Source organism: Maylandia zebra, linkage group LG5 (assembly GCF_041146795.1).
Source record: "Maylandia zebra isolate NMK-2024a linkage group LG5, Mzebra_GT3a, whole genome shotgun sequence".
NCBI lineage: Eukaryota > Metazoa > Chordata > Actinopteri > Cichliformes > Cichlidae > Maylandia > Maylandia zebra.
The window spans coordinates 18671997-18692859 of NC_135171.1; the positions used below are offsets into that span (position 1 = coordinate 18671997).

Below are 20863 nucleotides of genomic sequence, written 5' to 3' on the forward strand. Positions count from 1 at the left end.
ATCTTTAAAACTTATGAAGACACAGTTAAAATTCCAAATTTCCTGCCCTCCTTCACTTGTTCTAACGTCATTCATTGAGCCCAATTTGAGTCTTTGCTGAGCCAATTCTGGCCCCCAGGCCTTCTGTTTGAAACCCCCAGTGCAGTGCAAATATCTTTATTGATTTTTCTGAGTGCTTATTTTTTCAGTGGCTGGTGACTTACTTGATGAACTGTCCTATGTCCTCACACAGTGCTTCACAGCCAGGCCACTTACACTCTCCATGGCCATAGAGGGGATGGGAGCCAGTGTGCTCCTCATGACTGTGGAGAGAAAGACACACACAAACAGAGACAACAGTGACATTATATATTTGTTATCCTCATGAAACAGTAGATAAAGTCAAAGTAAGTGCTTAGAATATTAAGAAGAAAAGCATTAACATGTCACACTTTCACATACATACACATGCAAAAACAAAGAAAACAAAAACCGTGTAGCAGCAATAGCAGCAGCAGCATCAATACAGCCATCTGAGTTTGGTTAGCAGTCATTAGTACAGTTCACGAAGCCAAGTGCAGAGACAGGAGGAACAGAACAGAGTGGGGTCAGTCACAGAAGCCAGGCAAACAGGGGAATTGGTCCAGCAACCTCACATTCTGGAGTCCATGACCTGTGTTTCTGTTCCTGGCGTGTGCTTTGCATGTGTGTGTTGGTTTTGGTGTATGTTCTAATGTTTCAGGAGCTGACACAGAGCCGGCACGGGACCAACCAGCCATGACTGATTGGTGGCGGTTGCCGTCATGTGCTGGTTGTTCTTTTGTGGTGAGCTTATGTGTGTGTTTTTTGAGTGCGTATCTCTTCATATTTATGACAGTGTGTGTATTTATATGTGTGTCTGATGATGAAAGACTAGGCCAGGTTTGGTTTGGACCCAGGGTAAAATAACTGTATCCGTGCATGTGTGTGTGGCAGGTCCAGTAGCAGATGTGGTTCAGACTTGGACCTCTGCCGGCGACTGCTGTCTCCACATATATTTACATGACTGTGTATGTGCGTGTTTGTATGAGTGTGTGCGTGTGCATGTGCGCGTGCGTGCGAGTGTGTACATATGTGTGTGCGTGGACTGGAATGGGGATTCTCCCAAATCAACATCATAAGGTTGTCTAACAAAAACCATTTGTCTTGCAGATGGAAACATGTCTCTCTCCCTCTCTTTGCTTTTCACCTCTTCCTGATCATATGTGGAGGCTGAGGTTGGAGTGTATGTTGTGTGTATGTGTGTTGGCTGTGGTTGAGTCAACTCAGAAGCAGCTCAGACAGCAGACATGACAAACTGCTGGCAACCGCATTCTCCTCCACATCAGCCATGCATTAGCTTAGCAGGCTAATGCTATCCCCTTTGTGATCTTCTAAGCCAACTCTGTCGGAGTACTGCCAGCACACTGTAGCTTCAGCATGACCATGTGTGATATATTTGATTAACTAATAGAACCTCTCTTAATTAACACTTGTCCAGCCACCCTTACCCCCCTCTGAAATGAAGTCAGGAGTCAGGATCAACAATGCCACTGGTACAAGCAGTAAATCAGTGCTGAAGGACACTTCAAACCACCCACCTCTAGTGTATCTTCTTGTCTTAGACTTGCCCACTTGTGACTGTGTGTGTACGTGCATGTGCTACTCACTGGCTGCTGGGGGGTTGGCTGCCTTTGGAGTAAAGAGGGATATGGTCATCTCCGCTGTCTGCCTTGGTGAAGGAGGATATCCACTCAAACAGTCTGGCTCTTAAAGACGGAGACAAGCCCATGAGCAGCCAACACAGCCATGGGACAACACAGCCCTTACACAGTGTGTGTTAGTGCATCCCCCAGCACATGCATCCCTGGAAATGATCACGCTCGACTGCGGAATTTATCTACTTGAGTAGAATTTATCTACTTCCTGCTACTACCCCTCTCCCGAATCCACTATCGTCTTGTCTTCTTTCCTAACTTTGTGTCCACACCATACTGACATGTGGCTGACACACCTCCTATCAAATGAGCTGAGCGAAGTTTACGCCACACTGATGTGTGATATGCTGAATGTGCATGTTTTATATCTGTTTTTTTCTGTGTGTCCAAAAGAAGGTTCAAATTTAAGAAAAAAATGACACAGTGAGAATGACTAAATAAGAGAGACCGGAAGAGAGTCACACAGAGAACAGACTGTGATAGCCACATTACCTGTGGCTATCATCAGGAAGTCATACTTGTTTCCACACATCACTATACCTGTCTCTCTTTGGGGTGTGGCTCTGTCCATTGGGCAGGCTGTGCAGTGGAAGGTGAGCACTGGCAGCTTTGGGGAAGGCTGAGGTAGAATTGGAGCTGTTGGTGCTCAAGTCAAGGCCCTCGGCCTGTTTCAGGGCCTCCTCGCTGCTCGGCACCCCCGACACATCCTTCCACAGTTGCTGTAGGTCTGACGGACACATCGCTGCAGGCAAGGACACAGATTTAACTTAGCAACTGGTCCCACTTAACCCGTCCATCAACTTCAAATGTTCATGCACAAATGTGATGATAGGATATTTAAGGTAAGCTGATTCTAATAAATGGAAGAAGAAATACGGTTAACTATAAACCAGATAATTGTACCGACGTGCAGACACACACAGAGAAGCAGCGATAGCTGAAACTAATCTTAAATGATAGCAGACATAAAACACACACGTGCTACTTTAACTGTCCCTGTGTTTAAGAGCGGTTTAGAGTGGAAAACAGAACATCTTAAAAACGGACCTTTTTATTGTCCCCCCAGAAAGCCAGTATTCTTAATTAAGTAGCTAAACTTTGTTGCAACTGCTACTGTCCAGCAGCTCCACTGCTCCCGTTGCCACCACTATTTGTGTGAAATGGGTGGGTGCACACTTTAAGCTTTCGAGTCATAGCTTTGTTATTTCTGCTCCAATTTCACAGCGAGAGAGACGCCTAAAACGCCACAGCCCACTCCGGTGGATCTTGTAGCATGCGCACACGCGGATACACACACACACATCGACACAAACTCATACGGAGACTTTGCAGCAATCCAAATATTATGTCTGCTTTGTCTGCATTCTTCTGCGGTCCCGCCAAAACAAAAGTTCTCACTCTGGAAGAATGAGGTGCCGTGTGCGTCAATGTCTTTGTATGGGTACGCACATATATGTATTATTGGGACAGCTCCACACAAAAAGCATGGACGTGCTCACAGAGCGAAAGTGTGAGGTAGGTGAAGACCGCTATAGAAAGCGGCTCACAGCACAATCCAGTCACAAAATCGGAATTTGAGAGGAAAATGTAGGCGATTTCTTGGCAAAAGTCTGTGGTTTATTGATGAGCGACAAGGAAATAAAGGAAGGTTAAAAAAACAAACATGAAATGAGATGAAAACTGCTGTTGTAAGTTCCTCCAGCTAGAGCTTAAAGATGCAAAATATTTGAGGAGATCAGAGTGCTCTTGCTAAAAGTTTCTGCCAAACGTGCGCGCCCATATTTGGTCATGAGGGTTCATTTTTCTTTCACATTAATAACCGTGGACAAACACATGCTGGGGAGTTCTAAAATTAAACTGGGCGAATTCAAAATAAGTAACTGATTTGTCTGAAAGTTTCAAAAGCTGCTGAAACGGTTCCTTGCACACTGTTTGGTCTGTCTTATTGCAGTTAAAATTTATTTAGTGCTCTTTCGTCTTCTTCTTCTTTATTTCCTTTTTGGCATGAACTTATTAGGCTTTGTCATAAGGCAGTTATGAGAGGTCTACGCAGCACCTCCATCCTACTGCGGTCAGAGAAATAAACTGAAACCAAAGCAGGACCCCTAATGCCACCACCTTCACAATGAACACAACAGCCCTTTGAGGCGGGGCAATAGTGTGTGCATTTGTGTGTAAAGGTGCGAGTGTTTATGCTCGAGTGTTTGTGTGTTTGCGTGGCATGGCTGGTCAGAGGAATGCTTCTGGCTCACGCCTGGCTGAGCCGTCACAATGGACCAGCTCTTTCACACTGCAGGGAAATTCCAGTCTGATACGGAAGGAGAAAGAAAGAAAAAAGGAGATGCCAAAGCCAAATGTTTGAAACTGCCTGAAAAATTACACTTCTAACAGAAACGTAGCCCCTGTCTTTTTCATTTGCACCTAGTAAGTATCCATTGGCTTTTTCCACTCTGTGTAAACTGGCATATCTATTTGTCCTCACCTCACACAAACAAACACCCTGTCCTCTAGCACATAAAGCACACATGTATACACACGCTTTTTGAGCAATTTGTCCAGTATTAAATTGATTTGAATTTCACTTTTGATTAGTTAAACACAGTTTCTTTGTTGTATGTGAGTGTGTGCGTGTGAGACTGCATGTGACTGTGCATGAGAGAAAAAGAGAGATCAGGGATCAGACAGCCAGAGGGAAGGAAATCGGTCTGTTTGGTCAACTCAGTCAGCGCTTTAGCAATGTTACGGCCACTTTAGAGCCTCTAAAGCATTCTCCGTGAGTGAGATAGTGTGTATGTGTGTGTCGAGGGCTGCTGTGCTAAGAGCACGGAAAACAAATGGACACAGATACACACACAGGACACATATACTCAGGGCGGGCCAGTCACCAGTCAACATTTATCATTCTAAAACTCTGCTGACAAAATGAAGGGACTGTGGGAGACGTTACACGTAAGAATACACAAAAAAACCCCACAATCCAGTGGGCACAGCAATAGCAAAACGATGATGTTCTTGTATCTGGCTAATCTCAAGTACACACACATGCGTGCAAACATTCGCCCAAGCACATGCACACATTTCTCTAAGCAGGAGGGCTTAGTGCCATATTTTACCTATTACCCAAATGAGTACTTTCCACAAACCCACCAATCACGTTTCCTTTTATCTTTTATAGGCTGATTAACTTAACGGGCTTCACAGGCAGCACTGGGTACAGGCCCGCCTGTGTGTACGCCCATGTGTGTGCACACGCTTGTTAAGATGTGTTTGTGTCACCGGAGTGCTACAGAGTTACAGTTCTTTTCATGAATGTGTGTGCATGTGCATATACCTTGCTGCAGAGTCTGCATGGCGGCGGTGGGCTGCAGTGGAACCAGGCCCTGTCTCTGGAGGTTGAGGATGTGCTGCTGCTGAAGCTGCTGCATCTGGATCAGCTGCTGCTGGAAGGCCAGCTGCTTACTGCCTAACTGCTGTAAGCCACAAGATAAAAGGCAGAGGGTAAAGCAGTTAGGAAACTCAGTGCTCAGTTTAACTAAGTTGGTGAAGAAGTTTATTCATTCTTATTTTATGCTGTCTCAATTTTTTTATGATCCATATGGAAAGAAGTCACGCCAGCCAAAATTGCCTTATACAATGTCATACTGTAAATGTACTGTGAGCTCTACTAGACAAAAATCTGCTTGTAACTATAATTTACAACAACAAAAAACAACAAATTTGTAAAGGTATCACTCTCAAAATGAATTTTTAAACTATGCTGAATGGCCAAAAAATGTAGTTAAATGAGTTCATTTGGTATACATATCCTATTCCAACATTCAGATAAGATAATAAGATATTTAAAATCACCACACAGAATAAATAAAAGCATGAAGCAAGTAACCCATAAGGGATCGCAAGCTGTGAAGGATGTAGAGAAGGGGTGAAATGTTTGAGGGGAGAGTGCAGGAGACTGCATGTCATTTAGCAATAATGTTAGTGTGTGTTATGGTGATAAATGTCCCCTTTCCTCCTCTCCCAGTTCGGTGCAGACCTATGTTGCAACCCCTGAGAGAGATGGACTTTATCTCCCACAGATAAGTAGTGGAGAAAAAATAAATAAATACAACTCCTCATTGTGTGAGAATGTATGTGTGTGAAAGTGTGTGTGAAAAAGAGTGGCAGTCTGGACCTCTTTGAACAGAAAAGAACTCACAGGAAGGGCAAACAGGTCATTTCCTTTCAGACTTGGTGTCTGGGGAGAAGTAGTGTGGTGGTGGTGTGTGGAGTCTGATGGGGGAGTATATGCATGTGTGTGTGCGTGTGGGCAGGGGAGCATAAGAGAGTAGTTACAATTACCCTTTACATTGATTACACTGATTTAAAAAAAGGAGGAAATACATCTTTCAATGAAACGGTTCAATGGAACTGTATCATATGATGTGCTGAACATCAGAGGCCCGGCTTGACAAACACCACTTGTAAGTGACGTTTAGACACAGATGGTGTCATATCTCACAAATGGCTGCTGTTCTCATGTGTTCAAATGTGTCACTTAGCATGAAAGGGAAATTATTTCATCTTTCAAATCCCTGTGTGCATGTTCAGCAAAATCCGCCACTGATTCCAATTAATTAATGTAAATACATAGTACTCCATTCTAAGGGAATAAATCTATGAAAAACAAAAAAATAACCAATCAAAAAACAAGTGGAGACCTGAGAAACGTATCGATGCTAATTGTGTCTGATTTTTGTGTGTGTGCGTTTATGTCTGTTTATTTGGTAACTACAGACACAAATATAAGTAGTTCAATTATTTGTGACCACAGCTTCCTAAACCTTATTTTCTGCTACACCTTCCTCACATTATAATTGTATAGTTTGTTAAAGATGACACTCGATTGTTGTACTGTACTGCAACTGCAGTGTAACTGTGAAACTAAGCTTTCTCATACACAAGAGGTGTTGTAGTGCCGACAAAGCCTGTGCCATACTTTCATAGTCTGTTTCTTTGAAGCGGATTGCCAAGTTCTCATTAGTTGCAATAAATGGTTTATCAAAATCAGAGTGTCCTGACTGAACTGCCTCCTCCCTCTCTTTCGCTCTCTTTTGACCTCAGTGCCCCCCCTTCTCTACTTGTCTGTCCATTTTCTTTCTTCCAGTCCCTCCTCTGTCTCTCATTCTCTCCTGAGATATGGCTATGGTTTTTTTAAAACACACATTGTGTGTGCGTGTGTGTGCGCCTGCGTTCTGTTTACATTAGCTGTGGCTGAGTGGCCAAAGCTAGCGCAGTAACAGGCTGTCAATGTGATTTATGAGCACATCACACACTGTCTGAGCCTGCCAGTCACACCGACATGCACACACACGCACACACACACGAAAAAGGCCATTCAGTAGATGCACACTAGCACTGTGGATGGACACACACAAAGTACGCATGTCTAGTGATGGTCAGAGTCACTTCATTAAGCTGACTCCTGACCAGTCCCCAAATACTCCAGCCGGTGCAAAACACTAGCTTTACACATACGTATGTACACACTCTTTCAATGCATCATTTCCACCGTGAGGAAATTGAAAAGAGGATTGCAGAGAAGATGGAAAGGGGCAAAAAGTCAGTCAAATACACTAGTCCACAAACACTTCAGGCTTCCTTTCTCTATATATAGGCGGCTCAAATTTACAGCCTGGCTAGTTTTATATGTCCGGAAGAAATATGAACTGTTACGGCTACCTGGAAACTTCCAAACAATATGATACTCACAATGGAAAACAGTGACTGTCTCAATACTGTGCACTTATTTTACAGGACAATTGAGGGGAAAACACTTGGTGTTTTGGTTGTGAATGATGCCTTGTAGCACCTGAAATATACAGACTGCCGCAAGTGGCCTATAAGTCACATGAGTTGTATGAATCCCTGTAGGGAGGCATAGTCCCTCAGGTGTGTGTGTGCACGCGTGTGTTTGTGCTTTGAACCGTGACACATCAAGTCTTCCTCTCTCTCTCTGCGTGTCTGTGTCACTGTATGACCAGTGTTGGCACTTGTCTAGTTGTTACAGGACAACAAACCTGAAAACTGGGACAGCAGCAGAGCGGAGGGAGAAAGGGAAAGCGTTTCAGACACCATCGCAACATGCGACTCAACCACAACTGGTTTGCTTTTGTCACGGTCGAGTTGGTTGACCGTGGTTGGTATACCCGCTGGGAGAGGGGGAGAAATCTAGGATGTGTCTCCTCATGCGTTTATCAGAAAAGTCTCATGGGGTTCTTCTCCTTAAGTCTGCCTCCTGCATTGTCCTGGGCATCTTTGGAAGCTTTTTGGCTAATGATCATTCATACAGTACAGTCAAATACAAATAGGCACGCACGCACACCCATAGGTTATGACAGTAATCGTGTCTCATCGATTTCGATTCGCTTTGTTTTGCCGTGATGTGATCCCAGTTGATCCTCTGTTATCCTACTGTAACACAGCTGTGGTTAAACCCGGTACAGTGTGTGTGTTTGTGCAAATCTCTGTGTGTGAGACAGAGTGCGAGAGAAAGAGAGTGAAATGAAGGCAGACTCTTAGTGTTGGTGGGGTTAATTGACAATTAAAGTGTGGCAGACCCCTCCTACAGAGAGATTTCCCTTCAGTCTTAGAGCAGAAGGCATGCAAATGAATACTTTGGCAGGGTAGCAGTTGGTTTAGCACAGCACTCCTTTACTGCCTCAACATAGCATGCGGATGTGAAAAAAGAATGAAAACCCATATTTACTAATTCTTAAGAAAGACAAATATGTGCATGCATCCCTGAAGTTGACAACTGGATGAAAAGGAGAGTGAAAGAAAACAGGAAGGAGAGAGCTATATGTGTCCTGCAGTCTATACATCAGATCCTCCATGTGACTTTTTTTCTTCCCCTTATGGTTTTCTCCCATGTCACCCACTTTTACTGCTTTTAAGAGTACTTGTGTACTTTAGAGTGTACTTGAGCTGAGTGAGTGTGCGCTTGGTTAAGTTCACCTCTTTTGCTGCTTGCTTCCCGGCCTGCTGCTGCTGCTGTTGCTGCTGCTGCTGCTGCTGCTGCTGCTGCTGCTGCTGCTGAGTCAGAAGCTGGAGATGTAACTGCTCCTGCTGCTTCTTATAATACTCCTGTAACTGGAGACAGATGCAGAAAGGGAGGTGGGGTGGGTGGATGGGTGGGGAGAGAAATGTGAAGCAAGTCGGTCACAACACACTTTGTAAAAGCTTCAACAATGCTACAGGTTTCCAACAGTGAAATGACCCAATATCGCCAAAATGCACTAACGTGAATGGCAGTCGCAAGGGATGCAGTTGCTTTGATTCCTCTCCTTGCAGCGAAGGCCGCAGTTTATTGTTGTGGTGGTGTGTGGTTTATTGACAAACCACATGCAACAAGCAAACACAGGCCCGACAAAGCCCACTGAAGTACTGCACTGAGCTGTTAGTATGTGTCAAGCTGTGTAGCGAGGTAATTGTATATGTCAAAGCTAACCGCCGGTGCTGGATTATTCACAGGGTTCAAGTTCGGTTATAGAAAGATCCGACTGACTGACCGTGCAACCAGATACAAGAGCAATGGAACAGAAACACACCTGAATATTGTAAATATAATGCACTAGACATGCATTATACTGCAGTGCAGAAATAAATCAAAAGGTCTGAAATGGCAGTTGGCACACACTAAGACACACACACACACACCAGCACTGCAAGACTGAACAGGACTGTTCTAAACCTGCAGAGAAAAAATGCACAAGCAGATATACTTTGATATACTTTGAGGCAGCACTTAGTCTATTTGGTGATGTGCTGTCATAAAACACCTGCTAGGTTCGTGTGAATACCTACACTGTTCTGCTAAGGGTTATGAGTCACCGAATCTTACATACCCTGTTTTTAGACTGCATGCAGATAGGAGGTATGGCCCTTAGGATACATGTGGTTATTTAAAATGTGTCCATCCATTGCTACTGAGGTTTCTACGAGTCTCCTTCATACTGCAGATTTAAGTGATTGCTCCCCTTTAATACCTTTAGATTTAGTGTGCTGCCTTTGATACAGTCACTCATAGTATCCTCTTACATCACTTACAGACTTTGGTAGGAAACAAAGGCTCGACTTTTAGCTTACCAGTCTCAAACCTCTACAACATAGCTTTTTCTTTCACTCTGGCTAACTTAAATGTCTTCAGTGGCCCCATTGAGTTATGGAGTCCCTCAAGGCTCCGTTCTTTGCCCCCTTCTCTTTTCCACAGGCATGCTGCCTCCTGGCAAGGTTACTCAAAGTCATAATGTGCATTAGCATTTCTACAGCTAAATAGATTGATAAAAAAACAACCCACATGTCCTAGGAGCCTAGCAAACCTCACTACTTGATTCTCTGATATGAAATCCCATTTGTTCTGAAATTTCTTCAGATTTAATATTTTTTATTCTGTCTAGTCGTCCAAATGCCATCAGCTCTACTGGGGATAACCTCTGTAAAATAATATGAAATGGGCTGGGCTCGGACTCTTATTTGTAGTGCCAGCTTTATTAAAAAAAAAGTTGTTTAGTCTAGGTTCTGTCAGCTTAAAATTATCTTTGTAAGTAGGTCATTTCTTAAATTGCTGGCATACAAAAAGGTTTACATGCTTGTACATATGCAAGCTGTTCTCAGCTTGATGAATGGAACTTTGCTGGGACATGAGCAAAACCTCCATTCAGCATTTGCACCAAAGAACAGCACTTCATGTTGGAGCCCCCACACCACTGAACCTTCTGTCGACTGAACTCAGATACAGTTAAGCTGTTTTTATGCATTAACTCTGGACAAATGTAGCACACAACGGGAGATAGTCTGTTTATCGCGTGCTCTTCTTGCTTGAAATCTTCCATTTGGTTTAGGTGAGCAGGGCGTACAGGAGGGACGACACAGGACTATTTCCTGCTCTGTTCGCACATTGGCACTATCAGACATCGCACTCACTTTGTAGCTGTCTGATCCGACTGCTTTGGACAGATCTGTTCTCAAACGCACCTCTGTTGGGAAAGGTTCAGATCCTCTTAAAGCTCCTCTTTTTGTGAAAGCCTTTAAAAAATGTTTGATAGCTTTTTGTTCATACTTTTTCATTTCTATTTGTTTGCTTTTACTCGTTTCACTGTCTATACTTCCCATGTACTCTGACTCTTTTGTTTCATTCTTTTTTGTAAAGTACTAAGCCCCCTCCCCCCCATACACATACAGAGGATCTGACCGGCCACAGCTTGTCTGTTTGTTTGAGTTTGTAATCATTAATTTACCCAGGAAGCTCCATTAAGATTATAATCTTGCTGAGAGTAGAGCAAGGCTGACAGGAAAACTCACACTGGCCACAGTGTGTGTGAGTCTTTGTTAGTCTGTGTGTGGGTTATCCTCCTGAGAACAGCTTGTACATGTGTCCGTCTGCAGTTTGTCTTTGTTTCATGGTGCATCAAATGTTCAAAGAGGCTTTTCAGCAGAGAATGACTTCACAGCACAGCAGTTGCTTCGGTCTCTCATCCGTCTGACCCTACAGTGAACAGACTACACACCACTGCCCATCCTCACCACACACACTATGAAATGTAATGCTCCTTTTGTGCAAAGCTGTTTTACATTTTCCAGTTTCAATCTTATCCCAGACGTAGCTTCATTTTAGCATAATTTACTGTGCTTGCTACCACGATGTTCCTTCTTGTCCTTAATTTATTTTAAATGCAGGGCTCATTCCTTCTTGCTGCTCTCTTTTTTTCTTTTCCATCTGTCTTTCTTCTCTTTTATCGCTCCTTAGGCGGACTTAATCTCTCTTTTCCGCGTCACTAGCCCTGATCGCCTCATAATCACACAGACAAATGCATATGCAAGCGCACGCACACACGCACGCACGCACACACACACACGCACGCACGCACACACACACACACACACACACACACACACACACACACACACACACACACACACACACACACACACACTTACTTAGCTGGAGAGTGGTGAGTTGAGGGAATAATTAAGTGATAATTAAGGTCTTTTTAATGATTTGATTCAGTGGCTCTGTACATTAAGTGTATGTGTAAGTGAGGCACTCACCTCTCCAGCCTATTACCATGACCTTGACTTTAGTGAACACACACTAAAGAAAAGCAGAACAACTGTAGCATAAGTAAAGTAAAGGTTGGAGGAAACTTAAAGGTTAAAACACACACACACACAAACACACATAAACATACACGCAAGATCCACAAGTCAGTGCCTGTGCAAACACACAACTGCTGTGTAGCAGTGGGCTGTAAAACTTACTTACACACTCTTACACAATGTACTATTGCCATGGGGATATGAAATTTAATGCTCCAGTGAGTGATATGTTGGTTGACTGTTCTGTGTGTGTGTGTGTGTGCGTGTGTGTGTGTGTGTGTGTGTGTGTGTGTGTGTGTGTGTGTGTGTGTAATAGTGCCTGATTTGCAGATATACACTAAGTGCGTAGTCCATACTGTGGTTAATTAAGTGGGAGAGCAATGTTAAACTCAGTGGTTTTATTATTGATGCTGTGAGTGAGTGTGCATTATCAACCCCTCGTCCCACCGCCTCCTTTTTCCTCGTTATAGAAAAGAAAAGAGGAAAAAAAGAGCTGGTGAAGAGGTTCTTAGCCATCTGCATGTCTGTTTATAGAAAGCCACCACATTTCCCATTTCCATTATGATACATGTTGTCAGATCTTCCCGCTGCAATTTATACACGCCTAAAGCTACCACTTCTTATTAAATCTTCTGTCTGCTCTGGCTTTGCCCAAGCCGTGTTTTCTCGATATCCCCTACTAAGCAATTACTTCTGTGTCCCCGCACTGTTAGTGGTCATGTTTGCAGCCTTTAAGAGCGTTTGCCTGTGCAGGTAGCAGGTCATGGGGGTTGGTGTGGCTAAGCATTTGACAAATGTGTTGCAGATGAAGAGTGTTTATTGGTTTGTGTGTCGACATGGCAACTCCTCTATCACCTGCCGGGCATCAACACACTTCTTAATCACCGTGATTCACAGGGCGATGCCAAAAAGCACGTGCGTGCGCGTGCATAGGTGTGTTCGTGTGTTCCCGCGGGCAGAAGCGTGCCCTGTCTCCTAACAACAATGCTAAAGAAGAGGCAGTTGAAATGACAATGTGTGTATGAGTGGAAATGTGGACGTGTGTTTATCTTCAAAGATCTCAGAGCGTTGAATGAGATACAATCGCACCCATTGTGTGTCAGCGGCTACTAAAACAGACACATCCGAACATGTCAGGCTGGGACTGGGTCCAGATAAAGCGTGTGTGTGTGTGTGTGTGTGTGTGTGTTGTGTGTGTGTGAGAATCCGCGTCTTACCTGCTGTAGCATGAGAGCCTGCTGTTGCTGCAGCAAGGCCTGAAGCTGAGGAGGGGACAGGATCTGTTGCATCTGCTGTGGAGTGATCATCTGTGGACTCATCATAGCCATAGACACCGGGACCTAAAGACAGAACAGGGGAGCACATACATTATAAATTATTAACACACCTAGATATTGTCAAGCAAAAGTAGGATAAGTCAGCCACTTAAGCTAAGTTAAGCTTTGTGTCAAAAGGCAGAGCCAGCGCAGCAAGCTTTAAGCATGACTGTGCCTGCACCTGAATGCCCCATTGAAAGGAGGTTGTACAGTATGACGGTGCAGACGAGTAAGCTGGAGAGTTATCTTGTCTCTTGTTCTTTGCTTTCAGATACTGTTAAGAAATGCTGGCAACATTAGACAAAAATAGGCATGCTATAAAACATATTGTTGACAAGTTCCTACACAAAGCTGCCACTATTAAAAACTATTTCTGTGGCAAAATCCCAAGATAAAAGGACAGATATGCAATAGGCTTATAAAAAAATAAAAATAAAATCTTATCTGGTTTTATAAACACATGATTACGACTGCCTGCGATTCTCTTTTCCTCACAGTCAAGCCCGGCTAAGAAGAAAGGAAAAACAAAGTGGATATCTGATGAGATGAATATCTCACGAGATAGCGCTGCAGGCTGCTAAAGAAAGTGAAAGTGAGAGGGGGGGGGGGGGGGGGGGGGGGGTTACAGGGAGAGCGGCATGGTGATTTTTTGTAGATGGCGTTGTGCAAGCAGCTCTTAATGCATATGCACTGTACACAGAGACGTGCAGATACTAATCTGATGACAACTGAAGACAAACTTACCACATAAACTCAGAAACTGAGACAAACATGCACATGCATAAATGCAGACACAACATCTGAAAAACCACTCTGGCAAAATCCTGCTGACAAAGCAATTTTGCATTTATTCACTGTGGCAACAACTACAGTTAATTAGCGCAGCTAATAGATGAGAAACTAAGAGATATTTACGGAGGTGGGAGGAGGGCTATATGGGGTGGGGGTGGGGGCGGTTGTGTTTGAGAACTCTTTTTCTCTGGTTATAGACTGAGTGATAACAACCTCTTCCTTCTCTCCACATAAATAATAAAGTTTGTATTGAGCTGTTTTAATATCTCTGCTCACATATTATGGCTATTTCACAGGAAAATGAAGTAATTGCCCATCTCCCGATTTTCACTTTTTGATATATAAATTATTAATCCATCTCTTGATCAACTGTATGCGTGTGCATGCATTTGTGTGCTAATGTGTGTGTCGTCCCCCCCACCCCACCCTTAGGCTCTTTCCACTCACCACCTAAGTTCAGGTATGGAGGGTGGCAGCAGGTCAGCTGTTAGCGGTACATGAAATTTGTATAGAGTTGATTTGACCTTGTAAACAAGATTGGCCATAAAGAAAAAACAAACCAAAAAACAACACTTCCATGCCATCTGTCCTCTTGCTCTTTTTCTTCTACTCAGTGCTAACAGTGTCCCCAGACTTTGTCTATCCCTTTATGAAACCAGGCTTACCTAATTAAGGACACTTTGAACCACACACAATGATGAAAGGATGGAGGAGGGGTAGGAAGAGGGCAGGGCACAGGTGAATCTGGGTTACGGAAGTAGAAGAGGATTGAGTTGCGATATAAATGTGCTGTTGTGTAAGGGCGGGTGGGTGTGTGAGCTGAGAGGAAGGGAGGAGAAGAAGAAGAAGAAGAAAAGACAGAGTCAGAAGGGGATGAGCAAGGAAAATGGTGGTGTTGTGGCAGTTGGTAAAGGAATAGGCAAAGGAGATGGGGGAGGTGGTGGAACAGCGAGCAAGATGGGGGCGGTGATGGGTGCCGCTTGGCGTCATGCCAGCTTGCCCCCGCCGCTGGGCCTTGTCATTCTAAGCTGCCAAATGAAAAGCTGTAATTAATTGCTCTTGTGCATCCCATTCTTCCTTCCTGACAACTCATACACTCTATTTTATACACACCGCCATCGACATTTTCAAGTCGCAGGCGTAATAATTACTGGAGATATAGCACCTTTCTGTGTGTTGGCTGACGTTCTGACGCCAGAGCCGAATGTGCGTTCCTGTGTACAAGTGCAGATATACTGTACTGTATGTGTGCGTGCAAATGTGGGTGAAGGTGTGTGTGAGTGTGTGTGTGTGCGAACGTGCATGCGTTTAAAGCTGAACGTGTGTGTGGCAGGCTGAATGCTGAGTAGTTAAGGTTTGACGCCATTAATTGCCCCTATAATCTAATATCACAAAGCGTGGTGATTATGGGGCATGCGTTGCCACCGCCATACGACACCGCCAGCCTGAGAGCGCCGCCACAAAACAAAAGCCTCGCCATTAGCGATTTGACGGGCCAGGACAAAAGCGCCTCACAATGCAGAATTATATTTTCATTCGGCTTTGTCTCTCCTGGTGAATGATTTCTCCCCTTTCATTGGACTGTGAATAGGGAGAGTCTGAAAAGCCAGGCGATTTGAAGTCAGCCATTTATTAAATGCATTTAATTTTTTTTCCCGTTGTCGTCCATTTTTTTTTCACGTTGCATGTTAATTTAAAAGAGAGAGATGCGCGGCAGATTAGTCGGCGAGAGGTGATTCTGAGGGGAAGTGAGCGGAGGGGCGAGAAGAGAAAGTGGAGGAGGACGGATACCATCCACAAAAGCAAGAAATGGAAGAAGATAGGGAGGAATGAAAAAAGAAGTGGATTATAATGGGTGGAGATGAGAGATGTGTGTGAGGAAGGAACACGACCGGGGAGGTTTGCTTAAAGAGGAAAGTGCGGCCTCGAGCTTCAAGCAGCGACGACGCGTGTGCACGAACGTGCTCACGCGCACACATTTAAAAGTCTGACAGTGAACAATGCCACGATTTCAAAAATCTAAGCTGTCTCTCCTATCATTTCCATGTAAGAATCAGTCATTAGTAGACGCACATGCATGCACGCACGCACCAAGACGCACGCTGTCGAGAGGGCCAGCGGCTGACAGAGGTCAACCCTTGCCATGGATAGAGGGAGCCCGGGGAGATGGGGATCGAGCGAAGAGGAGAGAAACAGGAGACAGCCCTGTCGTTTACAGAGAGTGGAGGAGTAATTAGAGGGGTTGTTTGAAGAGGGAGTTTAACTGATTAACAAAGGAAGAGAGGGAGCAAGGGAGCGCCTGAAAGATGGGAAGGAGAACGGGGAGAAAGGCATAAAGTCCCAAAGGAGTGAAGAGAGAGAAATAGGGGAATGTAACTTGCATTTCAATGAGGCTCCATCCCTCTCTCCTCTCCTCCCTTGATGACTTTTCATTCTAACAAGGAGGAAAGCCTTTCACCGCTTTCCATGATGAAACCTTTAGAAGATGCGAAGGATGGCGATCTGATATTAAACCAGCGTGCAGCCAGAGGGAATAGGCTCTGTGCAGCTCGCTATTATGTTTACACAGAAGAATGCTAGGTAAACGAATGCATCGCCGCTAATTTGGAAGTGAACTTTGGACTTTAGACTTCACGTTCCCAGCTGAGACAGCTGACTGCAATAAATACGGTCAATGCACAGCCTCCTGAGCCATCATATATATTTCTAAAGTATGTTTACGCACCAGAATGATCATCTTTGAAATACACAAAAGCAGTCTTTCTGGGCCGTGACACAACTCCTTATTTTCAGAGAAACAAAAAGATCATGTTGACAATTTATAAAAGAATTACTGTGCCCTCAGCACAACACCCCCTCCTGGAGCTTCACAATGAGATAAAAGTACTTCTACAGTTCTCCACCTCATGCTGGCTCAAATATGTGAAGCCACAACATGTATCTAAGTGTGCGAGTGATGGCAGTGAGTGGCGAGAAGAAAGGAGGCTATAATCAGAATCTAAACAGGCTCTCGCTCTAAATGATGCAGCCCCTGCCTCTGGGTCTATGGGGACACACAGGAGAGAAGGATAATTGAAAAAATGACAAGGAGAGAGCAGGAGGAAAGGAGAGAGAGGCTGACACAGACCTCCTCTCCTCCTCCTCTTCACCCCGCCTGTTGGTGGGAGCAAACCCCAGTGCTGTTTATCCTTGTCACTGAGCATTACCACCTCACCCCGCAAAGTGTGTGTGTGTGTGTGTGTGTGTGTGTGTGACATGCACACACACAAACGCACTTATACACACACACCCACACAGATGCAGGTGCATATAGCTTCTGGAATCTGGTTTGTGTGACCGCAACCACACAAAACTTCATAAATAGCAAATAGAAATATGAGAAATATGAGTATGAGAGAGAATAGAACTCACTGAAGCAAATAAAAAAAGATAGCGAATCATTTCAGAAACCAAACTTTTTGTTTGAGGTTCCAACACTGTGCAGCCATTGTTACCAACTTGGTGAGTTTGTCAGCGGCCTTCGTGATTTTTAAGCACCTTTAAAAAGAAAGAAGTAGATCTCTATATAGTTTAGCTTGTCCCAAGCTGAAGGAAAATGTGACTTTGGTTGAGAAAGTTTCTCTTGAGAAAGTAAAAGTCATGCAGTTTCAGGTGATCCTGCAAAAACCCTCCATTGGTCCCCCTCTCTATTGTTCTCCCTCGTGTCACTCTCCCCGAGGCTTTGGCGTAGATCTCCCAAGACGCTCAGTCTGCATCAACACCTCAGGGGCCGGCGGCTGTCCTTGCGAGACGGGCTTCATGGACCCTATAGTCTGGGCCGAACTGTGTCACCCACCACCTTCATTTCAAGTATTTCCACTGTTAAAAGGTGACGTTTAAAAAGGTTCTATGAATGCAGAATGTTTCTAAAGTTAGCGAGTAATCAGGATTGAAAATGGATTTGTAGGGAACGCTCATCGTCCAGCTGTAATTGGCCGCATTCCATTTCTGTTCTTATACTCGTGCTGTTGTCCAACCAGCTTTAAAGATAGGCCTATGGACAGTTGTTTTTTTTCTGTTGATATTTATTTTTGTTTCATTCTGAGTTACTTGAAAAAGTGTTTTCAATCATTATTCCATGGACACAGGTCGCAAAGAAGTTTGCAAATCACATGACAAAGCATTGTTGTCTTTTTTTTCTTCTTCTGGCACCGGTCAACTGCGTTTGGTTGTGTGTGTTTCAGCACCGTGCAGCGTCCTTACACGTAAAGGTTTTAACAGTGTGAGGCGAGCGCTCTCGTTTCTTGCTGGTTTAGGATTTGTTTATCCTCCAGCTATCATCTCTATTGCTCCCTCCATCTTTCAGCCCCTCCAGGTAAACAGCCTGTCTGTCCTCATCATGCCAAGGACTGAGAGGAGAGCTTGGGGTTGGTGGGGGAGTGGGTGTGTGGGGATTTGCAGGGGTAAGAGGGGAAAAGAGAGAAGCAGAAGAGAAAAGCATTTGAGTGAAGAGAGAAGGAGTGCCTACTGTGCTGAGAGTGTTGTTTGGAACTCGGGGCCAGGGCCTTCACTGAAAGTAAAAGGGCCCCATTGTGTGTGGTGAGTACCCCTCCTCCAGCTAATCTGCAGTGGGGCTAGGGGCCACATTATTCTGAAGGAAACTGATGAGCGAAGCCAGGTGAGGCTGGGGATGATATGGACATGCTCCGTATTTCAAACCTTTTTTTTTTGCTGAGTAACGCTTCTGTCGTTGTCTCGATGAACAATGAACATATTTGTTTAAGCGGCTTGTTAAGAAACAGTAAAATGACTTTAACTGGGGACAAAACGTTCTGGATTAAACTAAATAATAAATAGTGTTTTACATACTTGTAAAATGCTATAAAATATTTTAGTTCAAAAAGTGTGTGAATATAATTATTAAGAACGGGTCTTTTAGAGCAAAAAGGGAAGAATTGAAGGGATCTTGAAGCTGGTCCCGTGCTCGCTGGCCATGCACGCTTTGACTCTTATACTCATATACAAACAGTATGTACTGTATGTGGAGGCGTATAAAACATAGCTTTCTCTGACAGGGGCTCGACAAATGAAAAAGAGAGAAAAAAAAGAAAACTTGAGAGAGGACAGTGAAAGACCAGTAAGTTCAAGTGGATAACCCCCCCTTCCACCAAGCTCTCCTCCTCCGCTGCCTCCCTCCATCTAACGCCCCAGTGCTCCAGAATAAAAATGACAACACATTTCCAGAAACACACACACAGACACACACACACTCCGGGCCCTTCATTGGGAAGTGTGAGAGGCCGTTATCGACCATATTTCATTACTGATTTCACTCATGTTTCAAATCACAAAATAAGAGTTTCACACTTCAGTGGCCAGACCCAAACCTTTCCTTTCCATCCTTCTCGTCTGTCTGTCCACCCCTCTGACCAGAGCCAAGCCCAATCTACTGGCTGCTCAGCCTCCTCTCATACACCCTTCGCAAACTGTCAGGATCCCATACTACCCCCCAAAACACACACACACGCTAAACTGCACACAAATACGTGCACACACAGCCACAATTCCCTCCACATCAAATAAGAGAAACTGCCAACTAAGCACTTTCATTGAGTGGACAAAAGAAGTGCTTTGGGAAAAACACTTTGAAAGGAAATAAAAGAGAATGAAAGAAGGAACTGCTTCAATTCTGCAGACTCTAGGGGGCAAAACACTCATCTTTCCAAGTACTTTTGTTGATTAGTTAAAAGACTTCGAACACCCCCCACCCCTCAATCCTTATGTTTAGTTTTCAACATTTCAACAATATATACGTGGTAGTTTAAAAAAGGCAAGTGGAGGAAATCACTTAGCAATACAAAGACAAACACGGCAGATATTAATATTTTAAAACGGATTAAAAAAAAAATAAAAATCCCGACGTGACGAGCGGCATGACTCAGTTTTCGCCTCGTGCGCCTCCTTCTCTTCCTCATCCCACTGCGCTGGTGTCAGACCTCTCCAGAGAGCAGAGAGCCAAGCTAATTAACATATCTCTAATGAGTCTTTTCGTTTTTTTCCTAATTAAACGAGCTCCTCAATAATACATGAAAACGGGACACCGCACTATTCAATTACATACGTATGGGCCACAGCCAAGCACGTGCGTTAATCTGTATGTGTGCATGCCAAGTACCAGTTTGCTAAGTGTGCCAGGCGCGTGTCTGCCAAAACGGTGCATATGCTTCTGCCCGTGCCCACCCTGGAGTGCAAGTGTCTGCCAAGTGAGTCCATTGTAGAGAAGGTGTGGCAGGTCACGGACGCATCGTATCATGCTGGGTAATCCGCCAATTCCAACACCGTCTGCCAACTTTGCTCACCAATTCTCTCAGTAGCACTTCTGCTGCTCCCAATTAAGGTAACTGTGGTCAATTATGTCCAACGCCAACGACAAACACACATTTAAAGTGTGAAATGAACCAGCTGCCTTTGTGGCAAGATCATAAACACAACTTCCCCAATCTATTTGTCCAATTGTCAGACTGTAATCTAAAGAGCGACAATTCCCAGCCATCGTTATTAAGTATCACTTGTGTTCATTTCTTGAACCAGTTGTTAATACACTGCTATCTAATAAATAATCAATTGTTAAAATATTTTCTTCTTTTTAGTCACTGCCGCTGCAATTGTGTCGCACACAATCGATTTCTTCTTCAATTGCTTGTCTCGAGACTCGAGCTATTGTCGGGTTTTTCCTGAACGTGACATGACAGTGACACACACACGTGTGAGCGCACAGACGCACACACACACACACACACAGTGCACTGATACCATCTCGCACATCCAGCCAAACACAGAGACCATCTCTGAGCAACCAATCAAAAGGCAGATACAATCTGAGAGTTTCTTTTGCTCTCTGCTCTGATCCTCCCCTCTATTATAAAT

The 20863-nt window shown here is 44.2% G+C and overlaps 1 protein-coding gene across 3 annotated transcripts in view; it reads right to left on the reverse strand.

Annotated features, from left to right (window-relative positions):
* foxp4 (forkhead box P4) overlaps positions 1-20863 on the reverse strand; it is a 93240-nt gene that overhangs the window by 19012 nt on the left and 53365 nt on the right. The window contains exons 4-9 of one of the 3 annotated variants that reach the window (XM_076883927.1): positions 13067-13189; positions 8709-8837; positions 5047-5185; positions 2256-2457; positions 1668-1766; positions 204-302 (exon numbers count right to left, since the gene is read on the reverse strand). In XM_076883927.1, coding sequence (XP_076740042.1) covers positions 204-302; positions 1668-1766; positions 2256-2457; positions 5047-5185; positions 8709-8837; positions 13067-13189 — 791 coding nt within the window. Of the gene's footprint in view, positions 1-203; positions 303-1667; positions 1767-2255; positions 2458-5046; positions 5186-8708; positions 8844-13066; positions 13190-20863 lie in introns of all 3 variants that reach the window. The other 2 variants (XM_023154475.3, XM_023154476.3) reach the window with 2 other exon arrangements.